Genomic DNA, 25,405 nt, shown 5'->3' with positions numbered 1-25,405 from the left:
TCTACGTAATCCGACATGAACAATATTTCCTGAAGACACAAGACATCAACAATACAATATGCGTCATCCACAACGATATTGTGTGCGCCAGGCTGCACATTTCGCATGAGTAAAGTTGACCAAAACCGGTCGCTTCATTTGTACAAACCACCGCTTAGCCGGCCCGCAAGCGCAGGCGCCTGGGTGGCTGATTGTATTCCACACAGGTGAGTTAAGATTTTGGTTTGGCTTGATTGGTTGGTTTGGTTAGGGTCTGAATTTGACACCCATCCCCGTATCTAAAAAATAAAAGAGCTAGAGTGACAAAACTCACCGGGTATATTGACCAGCATATAAAAACAGTTGTGTGAACACGTAAGGTTTGTAGGTCATGACCTTGGAGTAAAAATAAGGTCAAGCAAGGTCTAAATCAAGATTGGTGTTCAAATCGCCCCTTGACCTCCTCATGGAACCTCCTTGAACCTTGATGCCTGTTACTAGAAAAAAAGTCACTGGTGTACAAGTTAAACCAGTGAATTTGGCTTTTAGAAGGCCGTTGCGCCCAAAAGCCTACAATATTGTTTTCATTCTTGAATTTGAATAAGACCGAGGTTTACACTACGCGGTATGTTCCTGAAAGCACAATATTAATCTGAGTCATTTTATGAAGGCGGGCCCCTCTGTCCTTTAACCATAGTCCATTCCGACTATTCCTACCCCCCAAAAGGAGCAGGTCGTGTTTGGTCATCGTTCACGAATGGTCTACCAGCAGCTCAAAAGCGATCCTTGTTTGTTTTCATTCACAATATGCATCCGGCTAACTTTATTTTGTTAGATGCAGCTGCATGAAAAAGCATCCCGAGCACACAAATACCAGTTTAGGCTGACTTTGAGGTCAACCAACGTCGGTTTATAAACCATGAAATGAATATCTACAGTGCTAACCTGGTCTAAGTGGCCAGGGCATTGTTTTCGTGCAGTCAGAAACCGTGTGTCGTGCATCTACAGGTACTCAAGATTGTATAGTTCCATAGAGTGTACATAGGCTTATCGAAGCCTGGCAATGTATTTTAACAACCTGAGAACGGGTATGGTGGTATATGAAATTATAGTCATAAACTTTACAAACACGATATAGGGGTGGTCTCGCGTGTCACTCTTGCACGTGGCTTCCCGCTACTGGCAACGGCGATCATTGTCCTTGAATGATCTCATACGACCTTGTACGTCCTCGCGTGACCTACTCTGACCTTATTATGCTTTGCCATGACGTGACATGTTTTCAGTGCGGTATTCGAGTAAAATGGTGTTGATCTCCTTAGCTGTCCACTGGTCGCGGCGAAGTGAGAGTGACTTGGAACCCCCGAGACTCGGCGCTGTTCCCGGGGGTTCTGAATGTGAGGCAGTAGACGCACGCCCGGGCGTCTCAGGCGCTGCGTGACGCCCCTGTCGAGACGTGACCTAGTGTCACCTGCAAGTCTGACCCAGAGTTATTCCTTTCGGGTATTGCAGCCGACGGCGGCCGGCGGCGGCGCTACCAAGTCATCTGCACCGACGTGCAGCTTCTGCAACGCCAACGCCCTTCCAGGACACCAAGAATGCATGAAATCGGTTCACGAGGCCCCCAGCGGATCCCGAGCGACCTCGACATCACGCAGCTGGTGTGATAGCCGATGCACCTCAACCAGACATTCTCGGTGCTGAAACCGGTCATGACCAGCCTGACGGACTCTTGAATCCGTCGCCGTGCTGCCGGGTCCATCTGCTGCCCACCAACCGGTATCACTCCGCGCCAGAGTGTGCATACAGCGCCCCCGCCACCGCTGCTGGTCACGAGGAGGCGCTGGAAGCGTGTCAACTGGTTCCTCATGTTTCTGAGCCTCCTGACGGCTGACCGCTCTACAACGCACAGATGGCCGACGAAGAGTTGATGGCGGTGTGGGATGCAGTGACCGACGAGCACTACCCGCAGGTCGACCGGGGTGCTTGTGGCTGCGCAACAATCCGAGCTGACGCCGGCGACAGAGGACCGCGACGAGGTCCGGCGAACCTGGAGCCGCATCAGAGCCCCTGAGAGTCACTGCGAATACCAGTGTCGGCGCAACATTGCGAAGAGCGCACCAGCGTTCCCAGGTCGCTCAAACCAAGGCTATCCCATGTCCCGGGGTCGCCCGAACCGAAGCCGCTCGGCGTTCCGGGGTCGCTCGGGCCGAAGCCGCTCGGCGTTCCGGGGTCGCTCGGGCCGAAGCCGCTCGGCGTTCCGGGGTCGCTCGGGCCGAGACCATCCCGTCTTTGGTCAACAGCGCTTGTACTGTGCCCTGCAATTCTGCTAGAGCTGTCACAGCCCTTCATGCTGTGCCCTGCAACTCTGCTAGAACTGTCACAGGCCATCGAACGCATGAGGTCACCGAAGGCAGCAGGTGCCGATAACACTCCCTTCATGCTGTGCCCTGCAACTCTGCTAGAACTGTCACAGGCCATTGAACGCGTGAGGTTACCGAAGCCAGCCGGTACAGATGACGCTCCCTTCATGCTGTGCCCTGCAACTCTGCTAGAACTGTCACAGGCCATCGAACGCATGAGGTCACCGAAGCCAGCCGGTACGGATGACGCTCCCTGCATGCCGCGAATAAGCGTTTTGGTGTTTTGCGGGACTCGGCTTCTGAACGTCACCAATAAATCTTCAACCACGCGTATGTTTCCAACTGTCATGGGCATGGCTCACACGGTATGCATGGCCATCGGATACCCATGCTGTTTTTTGTTTGCATGCATCGCAACCTTGACCGTTTTTATTGTGTTTGTGTAGATACCTGTCACTTGTTTGTGCAATGTACGCCTGACTGGAGTGATACTATCCCCAATGTGGATACCTTTTTAATCGATGGACATCAACATGAAGGTGGGAAGAAGAAGGTGGCATGACACGCACGTATTGGTGAGGACTCAAACAAGCGCGATGATCGCCAGCTTCAGGACCCCTCGGTAGTCAGTGCGCGGCTGGCCCTTGCTGATATGACACTGGAAACTCGCGGTCAGATGGTCGCGTGCCTCGAGCGGCGGCTTGATGCCGTCCTTCTCGGAGATGGCGCAGAACTGGCCGGTGCACACGAGCTGGCAGTGCTCCGTCAGGTGTGTTAGTATCTGAATGTCGGGGCGAGAGAAGACCAGGCACTCGGTAACAGCCTTCTTGGCCATTCAAAGGCTTCTCGAATTAGGTGTTCGCGCATGATGCCGGCACACCAAGTTTAGCAGCTTGAGGTGAAAGCCTCACTCGATGAAGACGTAAGCTCCCTGGAAGACACGTCGGAAGCCGTAGGGTCAAAGCTGAGCCTGACGACCCACTCCGCAATGCCGCAGATGGCCAACATGTCCAGCGCAGCTTTCCGCTTGGCGTGCAGCTTCTGCGCAGCGAAAGGCTTATCGATGTGTTCGCAGGACTCGAGGATTGTGAAATCATAGACCGTCTTGCGCTGAAGTCGGAGACAATTTTCCCGTTCCAGTGAACGATAAGTGGGACAATGGGATCGGACATCATCTTTATTTTGTTGGTGACTTCTGCTAGACGCTGCAATTCTGGTCGTCCAATCGTCTCATGGCTGTAAGATACTTCACTTGCGTGTGGACCCAGACTGGAGGTAACTGCTTGCATGATGAGAACAGCCAGCTCTGGACTCACCCGTTCTTTTGGCAGGTGTCACTGGCAGGGCAGCGGTTTGTTCTTCTGCCGAGGCTCAGGCGGCGACGGCGAACTTGATGACGCATGGATTGCTGATTCGGTTGCCTGCTCCGTCCGATGTCTTTCGTCCTGACGCCAACGTCAGTCGTGGCCACTGTCATGGGAGAAGGCTTTCTTTCGCTGTGTCCTGACGATGAAGCTGGCAGATGTCACAACTAGATAGCAAACTCCCGATCTCCTTGTCTACGTCAGACCACCAAACTGATGATCTCACCAAGTGCTTCTTCTTAACTGCGCCAAAATGTCATGCATGCAGTTCAGAGGCTTTCGGGATTTTTTTCGAATTTTCAGGGAAACAACTACACTAATGCTCAACATAGTGCCGTTGCCCAGCGCGTGCGACTTAATTTGGTGACAACTGTACGATCGAAAGCCTTCGCCAGAATTTTGTGGCCAGCCCATTAGAACACAGCGTAGGACTTGACTAAGAACTCGGTGACGCGCTGTCATCATCCTCAGCTTTTTGGGACTGAGGCTTTGTGACTGTCCTCGAAGTGGCAAGCGAGCAGAAGCAGATTTCGGTTTCGTCCGCCAACTCCGTAAATCTTCCAGCGTTGACTGGAAGTTTGCTAAGACAGTTAGCGTGGGGAATTTCAGGACGAAGCCTTGCTAGTATGTGCCAGCAGTAAGCCCGGGTTTAACAGCCGTTTGCATTCAGCAAAGCCGTTTTGCTCAAAATGATCTTCTTGAAGAGTGCAAAAACAGGGATGAAGACATGGCAATGACTTGGAATGAACTCGGCGTAGAAGTTAACCATTTCCAAGAGTTATGGCAAGTCCTTGACGTTTCTCGGCGCCTGCACTCCAGCGATGGCTCCGATCTTGGCCTTGGTAGGTCGGATGCTATATTTGTCAATTACGTGACCCAAATACTCAGCAGACGGTGCTAACAATTTGCATTCGCCAGTTCTTACCCGCATACTGGCTTTCCGGAGGCGAGACAGCACTTGTTCTATTGTCTTGAGCAAATCCTCCTCGTCCCGGTCAGATACCAGGACGTCGTCCAGAAAAAAACGAAGACGTTCGGCGGCCCCACCATCAGTTTTTCCATTTCTCGCTGGAATAGTCGTACAGCTGCATTAACGCCACATGGTAAGCGTCTTTGGCGGTATTAACTCGTATAAGTGCTGACGGGCAACAGATGGCGCTGGTGCTCTGGTGTGGTGAGCCGCTGGCACGCACAGGACATGTCGAGCTGGGCAAATGTGAGACCTCCAGCAAGCAGAGCGAATAAGTCCTGAACACGAGGCAGTGGATACTTATCAACACGGATAGCGCGCTTTGCCGTTTGCCCTCAGTTTCCGACGGATTTTCCCGTCTGGCTCCACCACTGGCGCGATCTGGTAGACCTGGTCCAATGTCCTCAACGGCTCCAGGATTCGCGTCTGCTTCCGCCGACAGCTGCTCCTCCACTCGGCGCTTAAAGGCATACGGAAGATGTCCTTGTCCCTGGCTATGTCCCTGCTCGCAGCTATGAAACGAAAGTGGGTCAAATCTGGACAAAAAGCTGTTTCAATTGCATTTCAGCGGCAGGCTTAGCCATTTTCTTGCTGGGTTTCCTCCCACACCCCTACGCAGTTTGCAAAACTGCATCACTGTAGCCATACCACTGTAGCCATACCACTACCGATTATCATGGTTCTAAGAGTACGTGAAAATTATATCACTTTTGGTAATGCGACGAAATCGTGCAATTAGTGGCAGTGTTGGCGACTTGTGCTATCTATGTACATATCTGGTATTACTGTCGTATGCCTTGTACATTCTGACATTGTCTCCCTCAGCGGAATTTAGTACAAAATCCATGCAATGTGGTTATCAGCAGTTGCTCAAGAAATTTTGAACATTTCTGTTACATTTATTGGGCACCATAGACCACATAATTACAAGCATTTTATTTCACGCCTGTCAACTGGTCATCGCGCTAAATCAGAGGTGCGGCGGCCAGAGTACGAGACATATGTCAGTAATAGTTGGCCTTCTGCTCCAAAGCCGATGTCCCTCTCGGTAGCAGCCGTAGGATGAATGCTTAACATGCGCCAATCTAAAATCTTCCGATGACCTCTGAAGCTATAGTTACGGTATCCACAAAGATGACCTCTGAAGCTACAGTTACAGCATCCACAAAGATGACCTCTGAAGCTACAGTTACAGCATCCACAAAGATGACCTCTGAAGCTACAGTTACGGTATCCACAAAGATGACCTATGAAGCTACAGTTACAGTATCCACAAAGATGACCTCTGAAGCTACAGTTACGGTATCCACAAAGATGACCTCTGAAGCTACAGTTACAGCATCCACAAAGACCTCTGAAGCTACAGTTACGGTATCCACAAAGATGACCTATGAAGCTACAGTTACAGTATCCACAAAGATGACCTCTGAAGCTACAGTTACGGTATCCACAAAGATGACCTCTGAAGCTACAGTTACAGTATCCATAAAGATGACCTCTGAAGCTACAGTTACGGTATCCACAAAGATGACCTCTGAAGCTACAGTTACAGTATCCACAAAGATGACCTCTGAAGCTACAGTTACGGTATCCACAAAGATGACCTATGAAGCTACAGTTACAGTATCCACAAAGATGACCTCTGAAGCTACAGTTACAGTATCCATAAAGATGACCTCTGAAGCTACAGTTACAGTATCCACAAAGATGACCTCTGAAGCTACAGGCACGGTATCCACAAAGATGACCTCTGAAGCTACAGTTACGGTATCCACAAAAGCGAGCCTCCTAGATCGGTAGAGCTTTTTAGGCCATTACCAGGGACACCTTCCATAGGAGATCTTTAGAAGAGACGAACAGCGCCTTAAAAACTGACAGTTAGCTATGTCTTTCAATCCGGTGAGCTTCTTAAGACGCAAACGCAACTAACGACAGCCTACAGCCTTGCAGTGAACCCGATTCACGGACGCGTATGGACCATCCGAGGCCACCTGCCCCAAATGGCGCGACGCTTTAAGACGCCGCATAGCAGACTGATCACGTCCGTTGGAGCGTGCTGATACCACGATTCTTACGACTAGTGTTATCTGGCATTTTATTCCGTTTGGGCCATGTGAAGTGAGCCTTGGTTGGAAAATCAACGAAGGGCGCTGATCGGAGTGTCGTAAGAAAAGCACTGTGTCACCACTGATCTGTGATACCAGCGCTGATATAATATAGTTTTGAGTACATGTTAGTCACCGTCTAAAAAGTACTCTTATCGAAGATACTGCGTTTGGCGACATTTTGTGGCCCAACTTGCTCATGAAGCGAGCCTTCAATGCTTCGACATATGCTTTACACACATACGGTGAGTACAGACCAATACTTAGCTTCGAGTTTCGTCTAACTGGGATGTTCTATTGTAGGCTGACTCCATTTTCAGACTTTTTCATGAAGTTGTTTGTATATGTGTCCATTTTATCACTGACCATATCCTATACATAGGTAGCTTTTTCATTCCTGAGCTTGACGCTCGTGATCATGCGCACAGGTGATGAAAGTGCTCATGGCATATTACGTGATAACGCTGCCGAATCGAACATCTTCCAGTCACAAGGGGAACTCTGTAGATTTCACTTAGCTTCATTAGCAGTGCTAACAAGTACACCATAATTCATTCTCCACTGATGATTGCGTGATTGCCTTGGGCAAGCTCAAACCCGATGGGGTGGTTGCGTATGCGGATCCTCGGTATCGCGTGCTGACTGTCCGTTCTAGTGCCAAATATAGCCAGAGATCCGGCACGTACTTCATAACATGCCACGTAGGGATCTTCGCCGTGAGGTTTCTCATGTGTGGGCTGAGCGAGCTGAGCGACGTGAAGCCCTTGTGAGGTCACGCACAATCAACGCCGCCCGGTTTCTTGTGTGTAGGCTGAGCGAGCTGAGCGCCATGAAGCCCTTGTGACGTCACGTACAATCAGCACCGTCCGGCCGATTCGAACATGTTGTCTTGGCGTGCGTGATTAAGAACTTGCAAGCACGTGGGTCAGGCCACTCAATAGTCGCTCAGTTTACCATTGATCTACCGGTGATGAATGAAAAGGATTGGCTTCAAAAACGGGTCTGATCATCTCGCTTTAGCGACACCTCTCCGTCCCAGGTAAAATGGGCCATGAATTGTTGCCGGACTGTTCTCCCCTCCCCCCCCCCCCCTGGCCTTTTTCTCACTCCCGCCATATACGTCAGTTCGTGTGAGCAGGTGGTGAGACGGTGAAAGCTTCACATATTTGCCGCGATCGAATGCCTGGATACGGCACACGACGATCCAGCGTTTTTTTTTTCTTCTTGTGTCTCTGCACCGTCTCGCCCGGCCAAACATGAAGTACTCGCGGCAAGATCAAATAAAGATTTTAGTCGCCTCGGTGACAGCAGCAGCGACAATCAGGAATCGGCAGCGAAACATCACAGACGTGGTGCACAACGTGTTTGAATGACCGACACGAATGGACAACCAACGGCTTCTGACACGCCACGCCGCAGAATAGGTGGCATAAATATGCCACTGTTTTTTGACATGTACTTGCATAGTGTATTACTTCCTGAAGATTCAGCAGAGACAAGCGTGAGAAGGAATATCTCCATCAAAAACAAGATATGTAAGTTCCACCATTGCTCTGCCTTCTGGCTTGTCAACATCTATGGACATCAAATCACCATTGCGCTAAAAAACTGATTAGTTATAAGAGGATCGTGTCTCGCGCGCACACAGCTCAGGCAAAGCACCATAAGAAAAACACAACTGAAAACTACCGCCTAGAACTACCGAGTAATCTAGAGTCTAGCAAACCCTTCTCAGCCATCATCCCAATATCAATCACGGCCATGCCTCCTGGGCCCGACGAACAGCCACTCCCGCCATCTACCGTCGGTACTGCTACTTTTTGTTTACCACCTCTCGCCGCAGGGCGTCAGCCAGGTGTTTCCTCATCTCCAGCGTCTTCGCGTCAATCTTGCCAGCAAACGCAGAGCGCGCGGCGCGTGACGACTTGGGACGGCTGGTCGCCTCCTTCTTCTCCGAGCTTTCCAGCAGCTTCTGCCGCTCGCAGCGCTTCATGGCGAGCAGCTTGTCGCGCTGCTGACGCAAGTAGGCCTGACGCTTCGCGATCTCCCCGGCACTGATCTTGCCGTCGTCGGCGGCGGCCGGCGCGGCGTCGGACGCCCTCTCGTTCACCGACAGCTGCATGGTGGCGCGGATGAGCTCCTGCTCACGGCTGCGCTCAGCCTCTAGCCGCTGCCGCTCGGCGCCCGTCTCGGCAATCGTGCGCTCCAGGTCGCGCGTCTCCTGGTCCATGCGCTCCTTCTCCTGCTGGTGCTCCAGCATGGAGCGGCGGATGACCTCCTCGAGCACGCGCCGCTCTTCTTCGCTCACCTCAGTGTCCTCCGCCTTGAAGCTGGCCGGCGTGAGGCCATAGCGCTGCTGCAGCAGCTCCAGCGCCTGCAGCTGCAGCTCGATGTTGGTGCGCACCATCATGCGCTGGAACATGTCAAAGTCATCGGCCGCCCAAAGCTGCTCGAACAGCATCTGGTGAAACTGCGACTTCAGGCGGCTGGAGGACTTGCTGCAGGCCTTCTCGAACTGCAGCGGTGTAATGCCGATGTCCTCCATGTAGGTACCCAGCATGAGATCCACCAGGTTCTTGTAATTCTCGTGCACGCGTCGGTATTCGCATTGGTTGTCGCCGTCCGGCTCAAAGATCATCGACTTTTGCTCGATGAAGTTGATCATAGGGATGTTCCAGATCGGCCCCCGTAGAAAGTCCACCAGCGAGTCGAACACCCACGACATGTCGTCAGCCTTCGCCTCCTTCTTCTTCGACATGGCTGCGGGCGCCGAGTTAGTCTCTCCAGAGGCTGCACACAGTCTCTCGCCGCGGTCTCACCCTTGCGCTCCTCGCGCCGCGCCCGGAAAATCAGGGCCACTCGCCGTCTGCCAGCCTCACGGTCCGCACTGATCAGCCACCGACGCGACACACCCGACAAAGCACCGGTTAGCGTCAATATGACCAGGTGGCCGCACGGCGGACTCCACCATCGATCTGCCCACGGCCTGGTTACCGCCAGCGGGCCTCTGAGGGCGTGTCGTCATGGCGACGCCTGGCGTCAACAGAATGAGTGCTGCAGAATTCATGGCCGCCTGGTGCCGGCTGTAGGTGGCCGTGACCGAGGGCCAGGTGAGCAGAGTCGATTGCTCGCGGCGAGCTCGAGCACATGTGAATGTGCTTATGGAAACTCATCTCCGCCGGCAATCACGGACATCGTCGGTCATCCTCCAAAACGAAGTTCACAGAGCCCCAGAGTCAAAGGGATGCTAGCTAAGCTGGTCACATACTGTTGGTCAATCCGGCATTTACGACCGTGTCCTTGGTTGGAAACGGCGATTAGGGTTCCCTCCCTGAACATCTCCGAAAACGAGCCAAGCAACAGGGCTGGGGCAACCAAGCAACAAGGCTCCAGCGGTAAAAGCATACCCTGGTTCGTGAGATCCAATGTGTTTTCATCTCAATGAGCTCGGTAAGCAGATTTTTCTCATATACAGGCAGCGATGATCTCATTGTCATTCATTGATGCCATTGATGATATCATTCGTAACTGGTGAGATGAAAAGTCGCAATGTTTCAAAGAAAATGTCAACCGCATATGTTGCAACGATACAAAGCATGTGATTTATGCGCACAGACGCCGCGCCCAATGGGGTGGTTGCTCAATATGCATTATGGGTATGTGTGCACGATCTAGTTCCATCCCAGGTCCGGCCATTTCTTACTCAAAGACGTTCGCAAGCATCGGATTACTTCGACACGGTACACGGCACGGTACACAATATGGCAACCATATAATTGTGTAGTCCCTGTAGAGGCACCAAACATGCTTAGATTTGCATGATGGGAAATGCGAGACTATAATGTGAAGCCAGGTAAGTAATGCGCTCGGTTGCTGACGGTGACGTCTGGCATGGGCTTCGCCGAGTCGAATCGGCTGGGCCTTTGTATGTGCCTCAACCCAGACCTGGAAATCCGATTTCCTCTTTGGTTGTAGCCTTTCACTTCAAATAAATTTCGGTTGCCTAAATTGCATCGTAGTGTCGCACAACGCTCTTGCTGTTGCGTTGTCCAACAAACGTCTAATATGTTGCAAGTTCACAGGAAATGGTTGCTATGACGTTAGCTAAATGCATTCGGGATGGAAAAAATTGTACGTATGCCTTTCGTCCGGTGGCGTAGTCATGATCAGACCGCGTGCTAGCCAAGTTAACGGGGAAAACTCAAAATAACCAGCTCAGTCACGAACTGATGCATTAGCTTTTGGATTTATTTCAAACCTGACGATTCGTATAGAAGATAAATACGTCTCATCAAACAAAAACTTTATGCACGGAGAGAGGGTTAGAGATACTGGATTCACAGAGTGGGTAAGTCTGCATATGAACTCACTTGCGTCAAAATCTGATACCTATAGATCATGACCTTTGCGTTTAATAAGGTCAAACAGGATCAAACTCAAGATTGATGTTCAAATTGCCCCAGACCTCTTCATGCAACCGCCTTGAACTTAGATGGTAAAAGGTTACTGACGTCCATTTTAGGTTAGTGACCTTTCTTAACCTTTAACAATCACGGTGACCAGAAGTTTATGAGGAAGCTTTGATTTTTTAAATTGCTTAAAGATAGGTGGATCGTTTCAAAAGCAAGGGGTTGGCATAGATAATTTTAGTTCAGTGACGAGATCTCATCTTTGAGAAGTCCATCTGAACAGAAGTCATCAAAAAATGCAAAATTATCATCAGAAGCTACTCCATAAAGCAAGCACTCCAGTAGAAAAGTAGGTTTGTTTTGATCTCGGTCCAACCTTTATATCTGACCCCAGGTCAATGGAATTCGCTGTAATCCCAAATTCAATTGTGTTATTGCCTAAAAAACTGTCTCCCAAAGAGGCGTGGACTCGCATAACGCTCCGTTGTCGTATCAGATTGAGCGATTCAACAGATATTACATCCCCTGACAGCCTCGGTCTGACTTTGACCTTCCATAGGTCATCGGTCTAACGAGACTCATTTAGTTTTTACGCCAAAAGATTGGCTATTCAACTGCGTGCAGATATTCAAAGTTTGGCGCAGCTGCAGCGCACCTTTCTAATTTATTTTTGTTAAAACCTTCAGGAGTCAAATTCGTCCCACAGCCAAACGCATGTTAACCCTCTCTCGACGAGGCCGTTTGCCAGCCCACGCACTGGGCGCAGGAAGAGGGAAAAGGGCATGGCCTTTCCCTTCCCTCATGTCCCGAGAGGCGTGAAAGGCACCTCGGAGCCGCGCAGGAAGAGGGAAAAGGGCATGGCCTTTCCCTTCCCTCATGTCCCGAGAGACGTGAAAGGCACCTCGGGGCCGACGACGAAGGGTCCCATTGGAGGGTACGGTAGGCCGGCTGAGGGCCGTTTTCAGGGGCCCCGGTCCGCAAGATAGGCCACTAGCATGTCAGTCAGAAGATCTCCTACGCAGATCGAGGCCCCTGGGATCATGAGTCCTTATGTCGGTCACAGGCCACCAACGCCGTGTAGTCGGCTCCGTGTCTGTCTGGGCCTTCAGAACCCATTTCTTATACTGGGACAAGGTCGCGCTTGAATTACATCGACCCAGATCCCTGAGACAATGAGGAGTACCCTGTGTCGGATGAGGACCTACAGTATCTAACAGGGGATTCCCTGAGTGGAAGTGGGATATTAGGAGTGGGATATTCCTACCTGATAATGACAGCAGTTTGATAGATGGTTATTCTGTCATTATCCTGTCATATGATTTACTTATGCATATAGCAGGGTGAGCCATAGCCGACTGCTAGCAGGGTCTCCTTGACACGTAGTGAAAGCATAATGCACAGCCATACCAGTAGCAACGTGATTGGTAAAATTAGGTAATCTATCAGCGTTTTTGATGCTATTTCACCCAGTGCTGCAAACAGCAAGCATCATATGCATGCAGTATGCACCCTTTCCAATATTTTGCGGTTCAACTTGTTTTTTTTTTTTGTGCGCTGTTGTTATTTGCAGGGAAATTTGCATTAGGATACGAAGTTAAAACTTAAATCAATAAAATAGTTTCATGCCGCTGGAAGCCGTCAGTTGGGCGTCTTGTTAACACGCGTCCGAGTGGCCGTTGAAGTACACAGAGTGTGGGAGGGGGAGGGGTATTCAAAAGTGATGCAACTTCTGCAGCAGCCATTGCACTTAAGTCTTTTTCTCCAGCTTTCTGTGCTTATTCCATGTATTTTGAAGGTCATGGGCTATGCGGGTATTGCCAGCTGCGAGTCAGGAATTTAGCCAATTTTGTATTAGCTTACATTTAGCTAGCAGGGGTAAGGAGCTCGATCTCGGCCCTTTATTCTGCTGAGATGCTGAGGACAGAACACACGTCAGGGAGCCTATTTGAGGTCAGATTAGTATCTATCTTACTGGCCACTTCAGATATTTTGATTTACAGGGACAGAAGGGGAGGGGGCAGATGCCTCCAGTTCCTACGTTCGAAAAATTTGCAGCACCCCGATGACATATTATAGACGAGAAACAGGGCGTGGAGAACAAATCGTGCGTGTACCAATCCCCTCAAGACTTGTCAGCTCTGTGAGTTCAGGGATATTTGAAGGACAACTTCAGAACTTGCACGTGTGATTTTTATCAGAAATTCTTAATGACGTCCTAGCTTATGCCACATGTTCAGAGATATAACCCGGACCGGACAGGATTGGGCTCAAATAAAAAACGCGAGCTGGTGAGCGGGTGTTTGTCTGGAAAGCCAGGCGGAATTGGAAAGAATTCTAAAAAATATATCCACGCCAGTGCTATATCATCCGCCGCTGGACTAACATCAACAGTGAAAGTCCCCCCCCCCCCAAAAAAAAGACAGAACTGGTACAAGCAAAATCGCTTTAAAACGTCCAGTGAGCAGCCTGAGCACCCTGAACGCGCCTGAGCAGGCTTGGTGAGGGGTATGGCGAGGGACACGGTACCGATGGGCAGTATCGACCGCGCGGTGTGCAGCCCCCGCTGCCTGTGACCTCGCCGCCGCCGGGGCTGGTCGGCGGGACAACGGTCAACAGGCCGCTGGTGCGCCCCGCCTCGGCTGCCCACGCCACCGCTCTGACCACGATCTGGCTGATCCATGGGTCGGAGGCGGCCGACGGCCGAGCGGGGTGAGAAGTGCATTGCTTGTGGGAAATATCCGATGGATGATGGGTGTGGATAATTGCATGAGTGTAATGCGTACGCCCGTAATGCATATGGGTATCGTTAGAAGGTGTAAAATACCGACTGCTGGCATGAAGAAAAGATGCAAAACACATTCTCATTGTTCATCAGTTGTAACGTTCAGCGCTAAAACTCTACAAATTGATAAGCGGTTGGACAATGCGTAAGCAAAATAGACTGGATGAGCAGAGTGTGGGCATATCTAAGGCCAGTTGCGGTCGCGACGTATCATCCGGTTAACGACGACGACGACGACACAATCAGCGCCTGCAGCCGGCCCAATTATATTGGCAAATGTATACCTCTCACCTGTCACTCCCCTCCCCCTACCCCTCCCCGCCGACTGAGGGCGGGCCATGTACGGAAAGGCTGGCCTATACATGGCTGATTGGAAACTGTCGAAGGTCTCGTGGTCGGCACTTGCTCCACCTTCCCCTCAAACAAAACACAAAAAAACGCACCAGGATCGGGCGATTGTTGTTCTTTTTTCAGATACATAATACAGCATAAAAACTGCACATGACACGTCATGGGAATGATACCTGCTTAAACGCTGACTGACCAGCCACGAAAATTTGTGGCGATGAAGTACTCCTTACAACTTGTTGTGCCGAGTGTGACTGCCCCAGCCACTTGCGAACTCCGCCCCAACAAAGCCAGCGCAGTGCGATACATACGCATATTGAAGCACATCAGGCATACGATGTTCAGCAAGGGAAATGCGGGGTTCCGTTGGAGCTCCGGGTGCGGGGAAACGATAGCACGTCGACTCAGAGGTCCAGCTGGCACCATTGGTGAAAGGAAGCGTGGCTGTGGTGTCAGCGATGGTGCCAGAACCAATGATGACGCCTACGAATCTACATTCCGTCAGTAGGTGGGGAACTAGCCAAAGCTGTGCAACAAAATCATCTGGTCGTCATTGATCGCTACGATAAAGCCTAAACACAATTATGCTCATATCAGCCAGTGAGGGCTAAAACGCAAATGATCAATGTACGTCGTCCGCTGGGATTTTTCACCTCGGAACTGACACATATGTTGATATCAGCGCACAGCATACTGACTACCCCATTAATCGTCGACAGAATGACGGCCCACCCATGCCGAATCACCGGAAGCTGCCCAAAGTATCGGCAAGCCAATCAAATTTGCGGGACGCGAGCAGCCAGCCGACCAGTTACATAATCAATGATCACGACATCGATAGGCCAATTAGTGCTGCGGAATGCAGCACCCTGAACATGTCGAGCGTGGCACACAGCGCGCTATCGATCGACATTGGCCCCCGAGGGGGGAGGGGAGGAGGGCTGCGGTGGCGTGGAAGACTTCGGAAATTGATCTGCTCCCCGGCGACCCGCAACGTTCAGCAGGCGCCCACAGCTCGCCTACCAAGCTCCATCGCGGTCGATGCCGTTAGCTCTGCCGAGCCTGCTTGGAAAATGCGGTTTCGGGCAGATTAGTGCAGCAAAACTGGGGTCGTTTATAGAAGCAGGTATCAAAGCAAACAGAACGTACAGGCTGACCGGATTTGAGAGAGGCGGGCGTATGGGCTCGGTGTCTGAGCGAGGAGGGCGTACGGGCTCGGTGTCTGAGCGAGGAGGGCGTATGGGCTGGGTGTCACGACGGCTGCCCTGCCAGCAGCTGACAGTTGTTTTTCTGTCGGCCGTCTGCGGCTGCTTCCGTCTGATCTGACTATCAGCACGTGGTTCTCGCACCTCGTCTCGAGCATTGCCGGTCTGGAATACGCCACGGACTGTCTGGCTGTATGGCGATCCCATGCCAACAGCATGCGGTGATGGCTGCGCGGCGGGCATTCACCTCGTAAACGAGCTCATGTCCGAGCCGTCCATACGACAGACAGAACACAGATTTTTGACTCCCCCCCCCCCCCACGAAATAACAATGCTTCCTTTTATCAGCTTGTGCGTCGTCACATTCATAGAATGACCATATCAGGCAATGGTCGGGGGCATTGTCTGATCTAGTCATGACAATTAGATTTACATTACATTGCATTGCAGGTACCAAGCAGCGCATTATGAGAATAGCCATCTCTACCTTGCCAGCCGGTAAAGTGCGACGAGTGCTACAGAGCTGCCTGCAACTGAACCTCGTGCATTATTCACAGAAATACAAATGATCTCAGCAGACTGTTCTACTGTTGTCATACACAGATGTCTCAATGGAAGGATTTTCAAGACAACGAAACACGCGCGACGCCGAGTCCGCGGCTGTCACCCCTGTTGATGCAACTAGCCGGTATTGGCTCGTCACAGAGCATGGTTTATGTACGGCCGCCGGTATGCGGTGATCAATACATACCAGACGGTCTGTCAGGACTGGGAGGCGCTGTAGCCCACTGGGGGGGGGGGGGCCTAAGGCCGGGTTTTGTCGGTCGATCCCGCCGGCTCAGGTCGCTGAACCGAGGCGACTGAAGCTTGGGGTTACGTGCCCCAGAGAGACGACGCGCCGCCACAGTGGGGAGGAGGGCGTCGGAGAAACGTGCTGTTGTTTGCAGCATTCAGCGCTAGAAGCGGCAGCTGAAATCGAAGAAGACCGGTCATACGTAGCGGCAAAATCACCGCGATCACCCTCACGTGACCTGGCCTGAACTTAAGTGCCAGCCGCTTCAGCGCTCCCGCTGTTCGTGTCCTTCAGCTGTCCCAGCATCAGTTTGGATGCATCCCCGTGACGTGTCTCATCAACTTTGACATGAAATGCAGTACTCGAAATGCTTGCGAGATAGTTGTGAGACGAACTGACAATTTGATAAACGTAAAGCAAAGTGTGTTTTATCAAGCCAATACTTGTTTGTATGTAGACAATAAAAAAGCCAAAAATTGGCAAGCTTTCGACGTGTGGCAATAACCTCGTGGCATATCAATGGACTAAATAATGGCCAGCGGCCAAAACCTTGTCGGTGACAAACAAAATCAAAACAAACAAACAAAAAAAAAACCAAAACCAAAATATTTTTCTGTAAAAGCGCGATCATTGGCATGTTTGGGATTATTCTTTACTTATCAGTATGTCAGTAATGCCACTAACGCCCTGACGTTACAAAAATTATGCATGCTAAATGGCATAAGCTCAATGTTTACAAACGCGTATCTCGATAATGCGGAGCCAAATACAGCGCAATCGGAGCAGATGCATCGGAACGTCAGGTGGGTCTGTGGATATGCCACATTCCATGGTCAATTATTGCCATGGAACGGTATTTTCAATCTAGCTATTCCCATGCCCCACCATAGGATTATCGCACGGCCGTGTAGCTGGTTAAATACCACACACTCGGATGCGCGTCAATTTGACCCGCTGAGATCTTTAAAAGTTAGGAAGCTAGAAACACCATAGCCAGGGGAGGGCTGGTCTGTAGGTAAGCTTTCTTGCCCAAATTTCAAAGCTCCTGGGCCACAGTAATATTCGGGTCCAGTAAGATTACCTTCCCCCCCCCCCTTCCATTGGACCTCAAACGCCTAGAACCCTTTGCCCTTTGGAGACTAACCTCCAAATTGGTGTTCAAAGAGTACCCAGACCTCCTTATGCATCCGCCTTGAGCCTAGATACCTGTTCTAAGCCTAAGTTTACGCGTGTTACTTTTAGGTCTGTGACCTTGCTTCGCCTTTTAAAAGTTAATGGTGATCAAAAACCAACTAGATTGTTTTTTATTTGAATGTCAAGAATTGCGGTGGGTGGCATGTTCTTATTATGAAATGTTCAGCTGCCTCATTTCAAGTCAGTGACCTACCCTCACTTTATAAAAGTCCATGGAAGATGTCTGCTGTGGCCCCCGCCATCAATAAAAGCGATATTACTTTTAGAACCCATCTCATAAAACAAGCTCTTCAGTAAAAAGCAGGCTGGTTTTGAGCTCGGTCTGGCCTTTATACTTGATCGAAGATCGGTGGAATTTGTCACAGTCTTGAATCAAATTGTCTTAACTATCACCAGAATCAGACACCCTATCAGATGATTCTCTTGTGTGGTATAACGTAAAATATACTATAACAGAAATGTATGGTCTCGTTCAACACTTCGTTGTCGCATCAGATTGGATGATTCTTTAGTAATTGCCTTTCCTTTCAGCTATGGCCTGATTTTGACCGGTCAAAGTTCATGGACCTTGCAAGGTGCATTACTTTTGTCATACCAACGGATCCGCTATTCAGTTGCCTACAGCCATGCACGGTTTGGCACGACCATGCCGCGTCTTTCGAAATCATTCTGCAAAATCTTCCCAGCGGTCAAATTGGCTAACCTCCACCCCACCGCGCGTTAATGTTTGAGTTTCCCCAAAAACGAATGGTCAGCATCATTCAACCCCTTTTTGTATGGTTATATGTAATAGCAAAATATGCTAATATGCTAACTACATTTTTACCTGGGGATTTCTGACAAATTAATGGGGAACTGGCTGTAGGGGAAAGGAATTATAACCTCAGGATTTCTCACCAAGGTTCAAGGCTTTCTCACACCACGATACGCCAAGCTGTAAACAATATATATATATATATATATATATATATATATATATATATATATATATATATATATATATATATATATATATATTATATATTATATATATATATATATATATATATTACATATATAATATAGAATTATATATATATATATTATATATATAGAATTAAAATATATATATATATATATATCTACGTCAATAAACAGTGGAGTTGCCTACGCCAAGCACTGACAAAAGCAAGTAATTTGTACGAATCCAGAAGCATTGTACTGTCGGGATGACTTGGAGGGATATTACTTATTTCGTTTCTCATACTGCTCGGATCTCATCCATTGCTATCCTCCCCCACCGAAGCACGTTGGTAGTACAGCCGCTCTATGACGTACTTTTCCCACCAGCCCGCAGAGTTTGCGTGTTTACCGAATTTGTCATACCAATTTCGACAAGCCTTGCACCACAAAGAATATTGTCAAATTTTCTTCATGCGATCAATTGACCTTTTTTGTGTAGAGAAACCAAACTCACAGGGCGTACCGGGTCAAAGCTTCTGTGCACGATACGCCTTGAATTTTCCGACTTTCGCGATATGGTCAGTGCTATTAGCCCAATCGTCCCGGATCCTTTATCAAACTTCCATGCGTTCGAGGATGAGATGTTTTGTCTACCATTTTCCCATGGAATATCCTGAACTGTCTGCTATCAGCGAATGCATGCTGTCATTATGATGCAGTACACAATTTTTTGAGGGCTTCGTGAAAAATGTGGGTATGACATTCATTTGAATTCAACGCCGATGGCCAATGGAGACTGCAGCGCTGGGTATCGAGGCTGTCGCTGCCATAACTTGCAAGCGCACAAGTTCAAACCATGTTACATAGTTTTTATCAGCAATCAATCCTGACTGAATCCCGAATATTTGAAGACGAACATGAATTAGCCCTGCTAACACGAGTTTGGAACCCCATTTCGTCTACAATCTACCTTCAGGGAGTTCTTAATATCTCTGAAAAACACACACACGCAACAACAAAAAATGGAACCAGAGTCTAGGTGACAATTATTGGACCTCCTGCGGCGATCAGGGATGTTGTTGCGTTAGTGGGGGTTTCTGTGCTGAGCCAGGGCTAACTGCGCGGGTCAGAAGGCCTTCCGTGTCAGGGAGGGGAACAATTTGATATGAGACATCCTTCTAATGGCCTCCGGATCAACCAGGAGATCCCGCCCCCTGTCGTCAGAATGACAGCAAGAAGGCACTTTGCGATGGGACGGAATGGCCCTCCAGTCCTTGACATGAAACGTTAATGTGACCCGGGTGTTCTACTCAAGGGTCCCTTGCCTGGAGGGAAAGAGATGGTTGTCTCATTATTGTTGAATAGAGTGGGTTTGAATGATAAAAAACACAATGCCACCCCATGTTTGCCTGAAAGCGTTCATTTTTTTCAGAATAGATTAGAAAAACAAATTACATCGACATGCTTGAACGTACCCACCCACAACCTCGAGCGCGAGGACAGCGATGGCCTGGGTTGGAGCTTCCGTAAAACCGAACGCCGTCAGCCACTGCAAGCGTCACCAGGCGACCGGCGCCGTGGTAATCTGTCTCCTGAACAGGTTAAGGAAACGCGGAAAATAGAGATTCTACCTTTACTCTTCCCATTCTACCACCAGATTCCAGTATCACTTTGTGGTGCTCAAATGCCAATCCGTTCTTATCATTATTCTAAAAATCGCGCAAGTGAAGTATGCGCCCAGACGGTCTTTTAAATGCAAGGTTTGATGTCCTCAAGCGTTCAAAGGTGCTTGTTTCAGAAGCGTCATCATTTCCGAAAACCCGCTGGCCACGGCTTGGTATTGGTTGTTAGGCCGGCTCTGCGCGGCATGGGGAGACTGCAACGCCTGCCGTCAAGGTTTTTGTTGCTAAGACTTGCGAGTGCGCATGCTCAAAATTACGTCACATAACCTGCATCACTAATAGATTTAAGTGTCTAAAGATAAGGAGTCATCATTTTCGTCCACCGATGGGCCACGGTTAAAAGTTAGTCACTGGGTTAACGTTCCGTGGACTATGAAGGCTGCAACGTCTGGTGTGGAGGTTTTTGTTGCCAAGATTTGCGAGCGCGCATGTTAAAAAATCACGTTACATAACTTGTATCACTAATCGATTCTGACTGAACGTTGGGCATTTCCAACCAAATATGGCTTGGTTATGTTAACACACGTTGTTGATCACTCGATCTACAATCAAATTTTCATCTTCAAATTTCGATCAAACATATCGGTCTACAATCTACCGTTGAGAAGTTCTTGACGTCTGCAGAACACAGACAAAAAATCTGACAAAGCTTCTGATTTCTATCGTTTTAGAAACAGTCCAATAAACAATTATAAATTAAGGGCTCCCGTGATTTATTTCATGCGGTCGTTCAACGATTGATTTTTACAGTTAATTCACTTTAAAGTATAAACAGAATTGATCTCACGGTAGTTTCTGTTTCTTGTTCTGCCTGCAAAGTAAAAAGAGCAATAAAACGAAGAAAACTGTGCCCCTTGCTAACAAAGAAGCTATATCCGGGAATTTTTAAGGCTCTGGTGTAGGCGTAGGCTCTGGCTACACCACTGCCTACACACAAAAGCAGATCATGTCGTCTCAGTTGAATGATGGGCAATTAAATGTCTGTTGGGCCAATTTATACCTGAGGCAGGCAGCTTCCCGGAGGTTTCTTCTGCGGTGGTGTGGTGCAAGAGAAGATAATTCGGAAAAAGATGCTGTTGCAGGCGCCTAACATATGTTTTACAGACCCCTTAGTAGTAATGCTGATCCAGAAGTATGCAACAAAGCAGCTATACGATCAGTTCGCAGTCAGCCATGCGGGAGACAGCCAGCCCAAAGCAGTGGCCGCCGACGGCGGACGGTAGTTGGGCCCAGGTAAGAAATATATGATAGAGGGGTCTTCATTCTATGGCTTCGTTTTTAGAGGAGAATTTTCAGTTTTGTGGCTTTTATCATCCTGTTTTTTGACAGTTTCAAGCTGCCGACTTTTTTCGCCTAAAATGCTGCAACAAGTCTTATCTTTTGAAAATCAGCCAGCGAAATGAAGGCGCATACAAAATTCGTCGCACTGTGAGCCATCGATTCGCTTTCCAAATTCTCACCAACCTATGCCCAGGCCATATTTTGGCATTTATCCTGTGGAGGCAAATGGCTCCTCAATAACCCAAAATGCCTACTCGCGGGTGGAATTTCGTCTCCCCAGGAAAGAAAATGCTGAAATGATGGACAAATAGATCTGGGAAGCTGGACAGCCTCATTTTCCGAATGGCATCGATGAGTCCAGCAGGCAAGATCGTGTACGAATGAAAAACAGCTCTAGGTGCATATCTAGCAAAACAGCCATGACGTTGGAATAAAGAGCGATATCAACCTCCATCTATATCTCTCCCCTCCCCCCGGTCGTCGGGCTTGCTTTCCAGAAAAACTCCTGAAACATGCCCTGAGCCTGCCCCTCCCCCACACTTTTTGAAACGTGCTTACGCCTATGCCAAGGACGGTTGAGAACTGAATAGTGAGTGAAAATTTCATTTAGTATTGAACACATCGTGAGGAATGTTGTTTCGAATCTCCAGCCATTTTATCGTGGCGACGGCAGGTATGTATTATGCAGTGTGCTGTAGGTATAACGCGATCTTTGCCTTGGAAAGAAGAAGTAGCGGTAGAATATTTATGAAGGGGGCGGGGGACTCGATTTACACTTGCGATTCGTACCGTAATGATTTGCACCTCGTTTCTATCCACGCACCGTCAAAGAGCTGTTGTTTAATGTTCAGATGTTAAGTGTTTCCCGAAGTTAAGTGTGAAGGGTCTGCCCCTCCAATCCGCCGCCCGCAGGAGGAACCACTAGTGTCTTGGCTCCCGGCTGGCGGATTGCATTTAGGAAAGAGCGGAGCATTGTTGCTCGAAACCCTGCATTTTCTATCCTTTCTGTGTGTCAAATATCATGGCATGTGTAAATCGAGCCAAATGTAGCACCAGTGGCGCATGCAGAAGGAAGGGGGTATGAGGGGAACAAGCCCTCCCCCCCTCCCCCCCCCCCCTTAGGTTTCGACCTCTGAAGGTCCAGGAGGGCCCATCGGGCCGACGACCAGGGATCTGGTCGGACGGCCCAAGGGCACGAAGGGCTAGACGAAGTCTTCAGGGACCCGACCTGTGGGGGCCGGCCCTCAGATGACAGCGGATTCTTTGCGCCGTACGGGGACTTCTGCGGCGATAAGGGTCTGGCACCGAGTCTGGCACTGGCCCTTGCCACTGACCCTGCTACCTGAGTCTGGCACCGCCAGTGCCGTGCGGTCGGCGCCGTGTTGGTATGGGCATGAGGGCCCACTTTCAAAACGAAAACGGGACCCCTTGCCAACACGGTTCACGTGTTGGCAAGGGGTCCCGAGTCGACCAAAAGCAGGGTTCAATGAGGTCCGAAGAGGGGCCCGGGGGCTCACCGAAATTGGCAATCAAGAACCTGATTGGAGGGCGTAAGGGCCCGAAGGGCTGGCTGTAGGTCACATTAAGGATCACGGTCCGTAGGACCGTGGCCTGCAATATTAGAAAGGGGGCCTTTTTACCGTTTGAGGACCCCCGAGGCATTGTAACACCAAACAGTTGGCTACGTGTCGGCCTGAACCCTGCGATCCTATTCTCCGAGTAAAAACAGGGCGGGGCAATTTGCATTGTTCTGGGTGCCTGAATCAATGATTGGGCCCCTGTGTCGGTCATGGGTTCACTGTGCTTATCAGTGGATGATGTGTCGGTATATGTTCCCGAGTCCGTCGCGGGTTTTGTTCGAGGGGGCAGAAAAAAGGCCCAATGGCCCCTCGTAACCAAAGATCAAGGGCCCGATCGCCGTGGCCTCCAAGGCTAGTCAGAGGGACATCAAATCGATTAGGGAATCTGTGGGACAGTACGGACCCCTCATACTAGCGTTTGGATGAAGTCGTATGCCCAGCACCGAACTTACCGTCTGTGCTGGTCCTGGGGATCGCTCGCTCACTGCGCCAGGTGTGCCAGCTCCTGCGGAATACTCGGAATCTGCAGCACGTTCAGACCGACGGCGTCTTCAGCCGGCAGCAACTCAGTCACTCAACTCAGCAACTCAGCCAGCATCGACTGGTCAGGGGTCGATGGAGGGATTTGACGTCGCCAATACCGTCGCACTACGCTCCGTCTGCGGGAAGACCTATACATCCGCCCAGCATGTCATGGCCGTCCCCCTACATTCCAACAGCACACTATCAAGGTGGATGCGCGGCTACAGAGTTCCAGCTCGATGTTGGCATCACCCATGCGGCACTCCGGGTGCTGAAACTGGCGGTGAAGACCACAGACCCGCTGGAGGGCATCAGATCCCGCTTCTGCGACAGCGAAATAACATTGCACTGACAGTCATATAATTCAAGCCTGCTGTCAAACGAGGAATATCGTTGTTAGTTGATTCACTGCATTCATTATGAATACCCAAAAGGTCATGGACGTAGATTGTGATGCGCTCTTATCATTATGAATAGCCTAAAGGTTATGGGAGTGGATTGCGATGCGCTCTTATCATTATGAATAGCCAGAAGGTTATGGACGTGGACTGAGATCCGCTCTTAGGCTACATTTCATTAATGATTGAGCAAGTCGCATCCAGTATTTGCCAGGCAAAGGTGGAGCAAACCAGCGGTACCTCTTGCATTATGAAACTAGCAACCGTCAGGGCCTAGCTCTAGTGAATGACTACGCCCCAGTGTGCATTGACTTGACTATCCCCGTTAGCTTGAGCTGCGCAAATGTGCCTGGCCAGGTCCGGGTCGGGTTCCCCGGTCGATGAGCTTGAGACGCCTTCCAGCCAGGGAGGTGGGAGATACGCCCGCGCGTGCTCTGATAAGCCGGCTTAGGTTACATCAATGCGAACGTTGTGTTCTGTCGCGTGATATGCCAAACCGGGGCCCAATCCAAACTCCAACAGGAGCTCAGAAGTTCCATGGATTTGACTGGGGAAGGTACCCCGCAAAGTGGCAGTTTTGATGCACGAATAGACTGGTAACCCGAAAATGCAGTTTTTATTCCATCTGGTGCTTCCAAAGTCATACGTAAGTTCTGCCGCCAAGCACTTCTTTGGCGTAAAACGCGGTGGATCGTCCTCGAATAGCTTCCTTGCTGGGTCCTATATTACCGTCTCGGTCCTTGAAACGCCATCATAATCAGGCACAACTGTCAGGTGTTTTCATTCACTCATATTTACTTTGACTTTACGAATCATTCCGCCCACCAAACGCACTGTAATACGTGCAATCCCTCATGGCCTTTATCACGCGTGCGGCATTCTCAGCGTCAAAGGTGCATCACCGGTGATGTCAAACAGGGATATTTGCCGAGAAGTGCGCTGTCAACACGGTTTCACCAGGTCAATATCGCCTTGGGTCCACCGAAAAGATATTTCAGGTAAAAAGCGTGCTAAGACAGTAGAAATAGCTTTATTCCTTTGAGAAGAATCAGGAGAATAGATAGAGTTGGGATTCGGCAGCATGCCTTTATCGAAAACTTACAAAAGCGTGCTAAGTGTATGCATGCACTTCTGTTTCCTCGGTGTTTTTTCCTTTTACCAGGAGCATTCGCCTTGCTTCGCAAAAAAAATTATGTGACATGATGGTCTAAGCGCTGGCACTTGCGTGGCCCGACGATGAGGTACTTCCATTGAGGGATTCCTGCAGCCCATAGTGTTACAGCCGAAAACACAGCTAAAAAGGTTTTGTTGTCCAAAACTGATTTCGTCCGAGCTTGTTTGCCCTCCTTAGGTGGAAGAGAGTAAGACAGCAATTATCTTAGCTGGCGAACAGTTATCTTCGTTAAAGCACGGTATTCTCACCAGTTACTGCTTTGGTGGATTAATTTTTTCGATGAAACCATAAAAAAATACGGAAAAACAGAAGGG

At 49.6% G+C, this 25,405-nt stretch overlaps 2 protein-coding genes across 2 annotated transcripts in view; both read right to left on the bottom strand.

The window, feature by feature from the left end:
- LOC119113534 (putative low-specificity L-threonine aldolase 2) overlaps positions 1–3,177 on the bottom strand; it is a 28,338-nt gene extending 25,161 nt beyond the window's left edge. The window contains exons 1-2 of the mRNA XM_037237835.1: positions 2,932–3,177; positions 2,157–2,248 (exon numbers count right to left, since the gene is read on the bottom strand). Coding sequence (XP_037093730.1) covers positions 2,157–2,248; positions 2,932–3,177 — 338 coding nt within the window. The remainder of the gene's footprint in view (positions 1–2,156; positions 2,249–2,931) is intronic.
- Positions 3,178–8,079: 4,902 nt separating this feature from the next.
- On the bottom strand, positions 8,080–9,722 carry LOC119113932 (cilia- and flagella-associated protein 36). The gene has a single exon (XM_037238165.1). The coding sequence runs from the start codon at positions 9,537–9,539 to the stop codon at positions 8,595–8,597; it is 945 nt and encodes a 314-aa protein (XP_037094060.1). The 5' UTR covers positions 9,540–9,722; the 3' UTR covers positions 8,080–8,594.
- Between the last annotated feature and the right edge of the window lie 15,683 nt (positions 9,723–25,405).

This window comes from Pollicipes pollicipes, unplaced genomic scaffold (assembly GCF_011947565.3).
Source record: "Pollicipes pollicipes isolate AB1234 unplaced genomic scaffold, Ppol_2.1 Scaffold_7262;HRSCAF=8765_pilon_pilon_pilon, whole genome shotgun sequence".
Classification (NCBI taxonomy): Eukaryota; Metazoa; Arthropoda; class Thecostraca; order Pollicipedomorpha; family Pollicipedidae; genus Pollicipes; species Pollicipes pollicipes.
The sequence above is the reverse complement of the archived record's forward strand: the minus strand, read 5'-3'. Positions and strand labels throughout refer to the sequence as shown.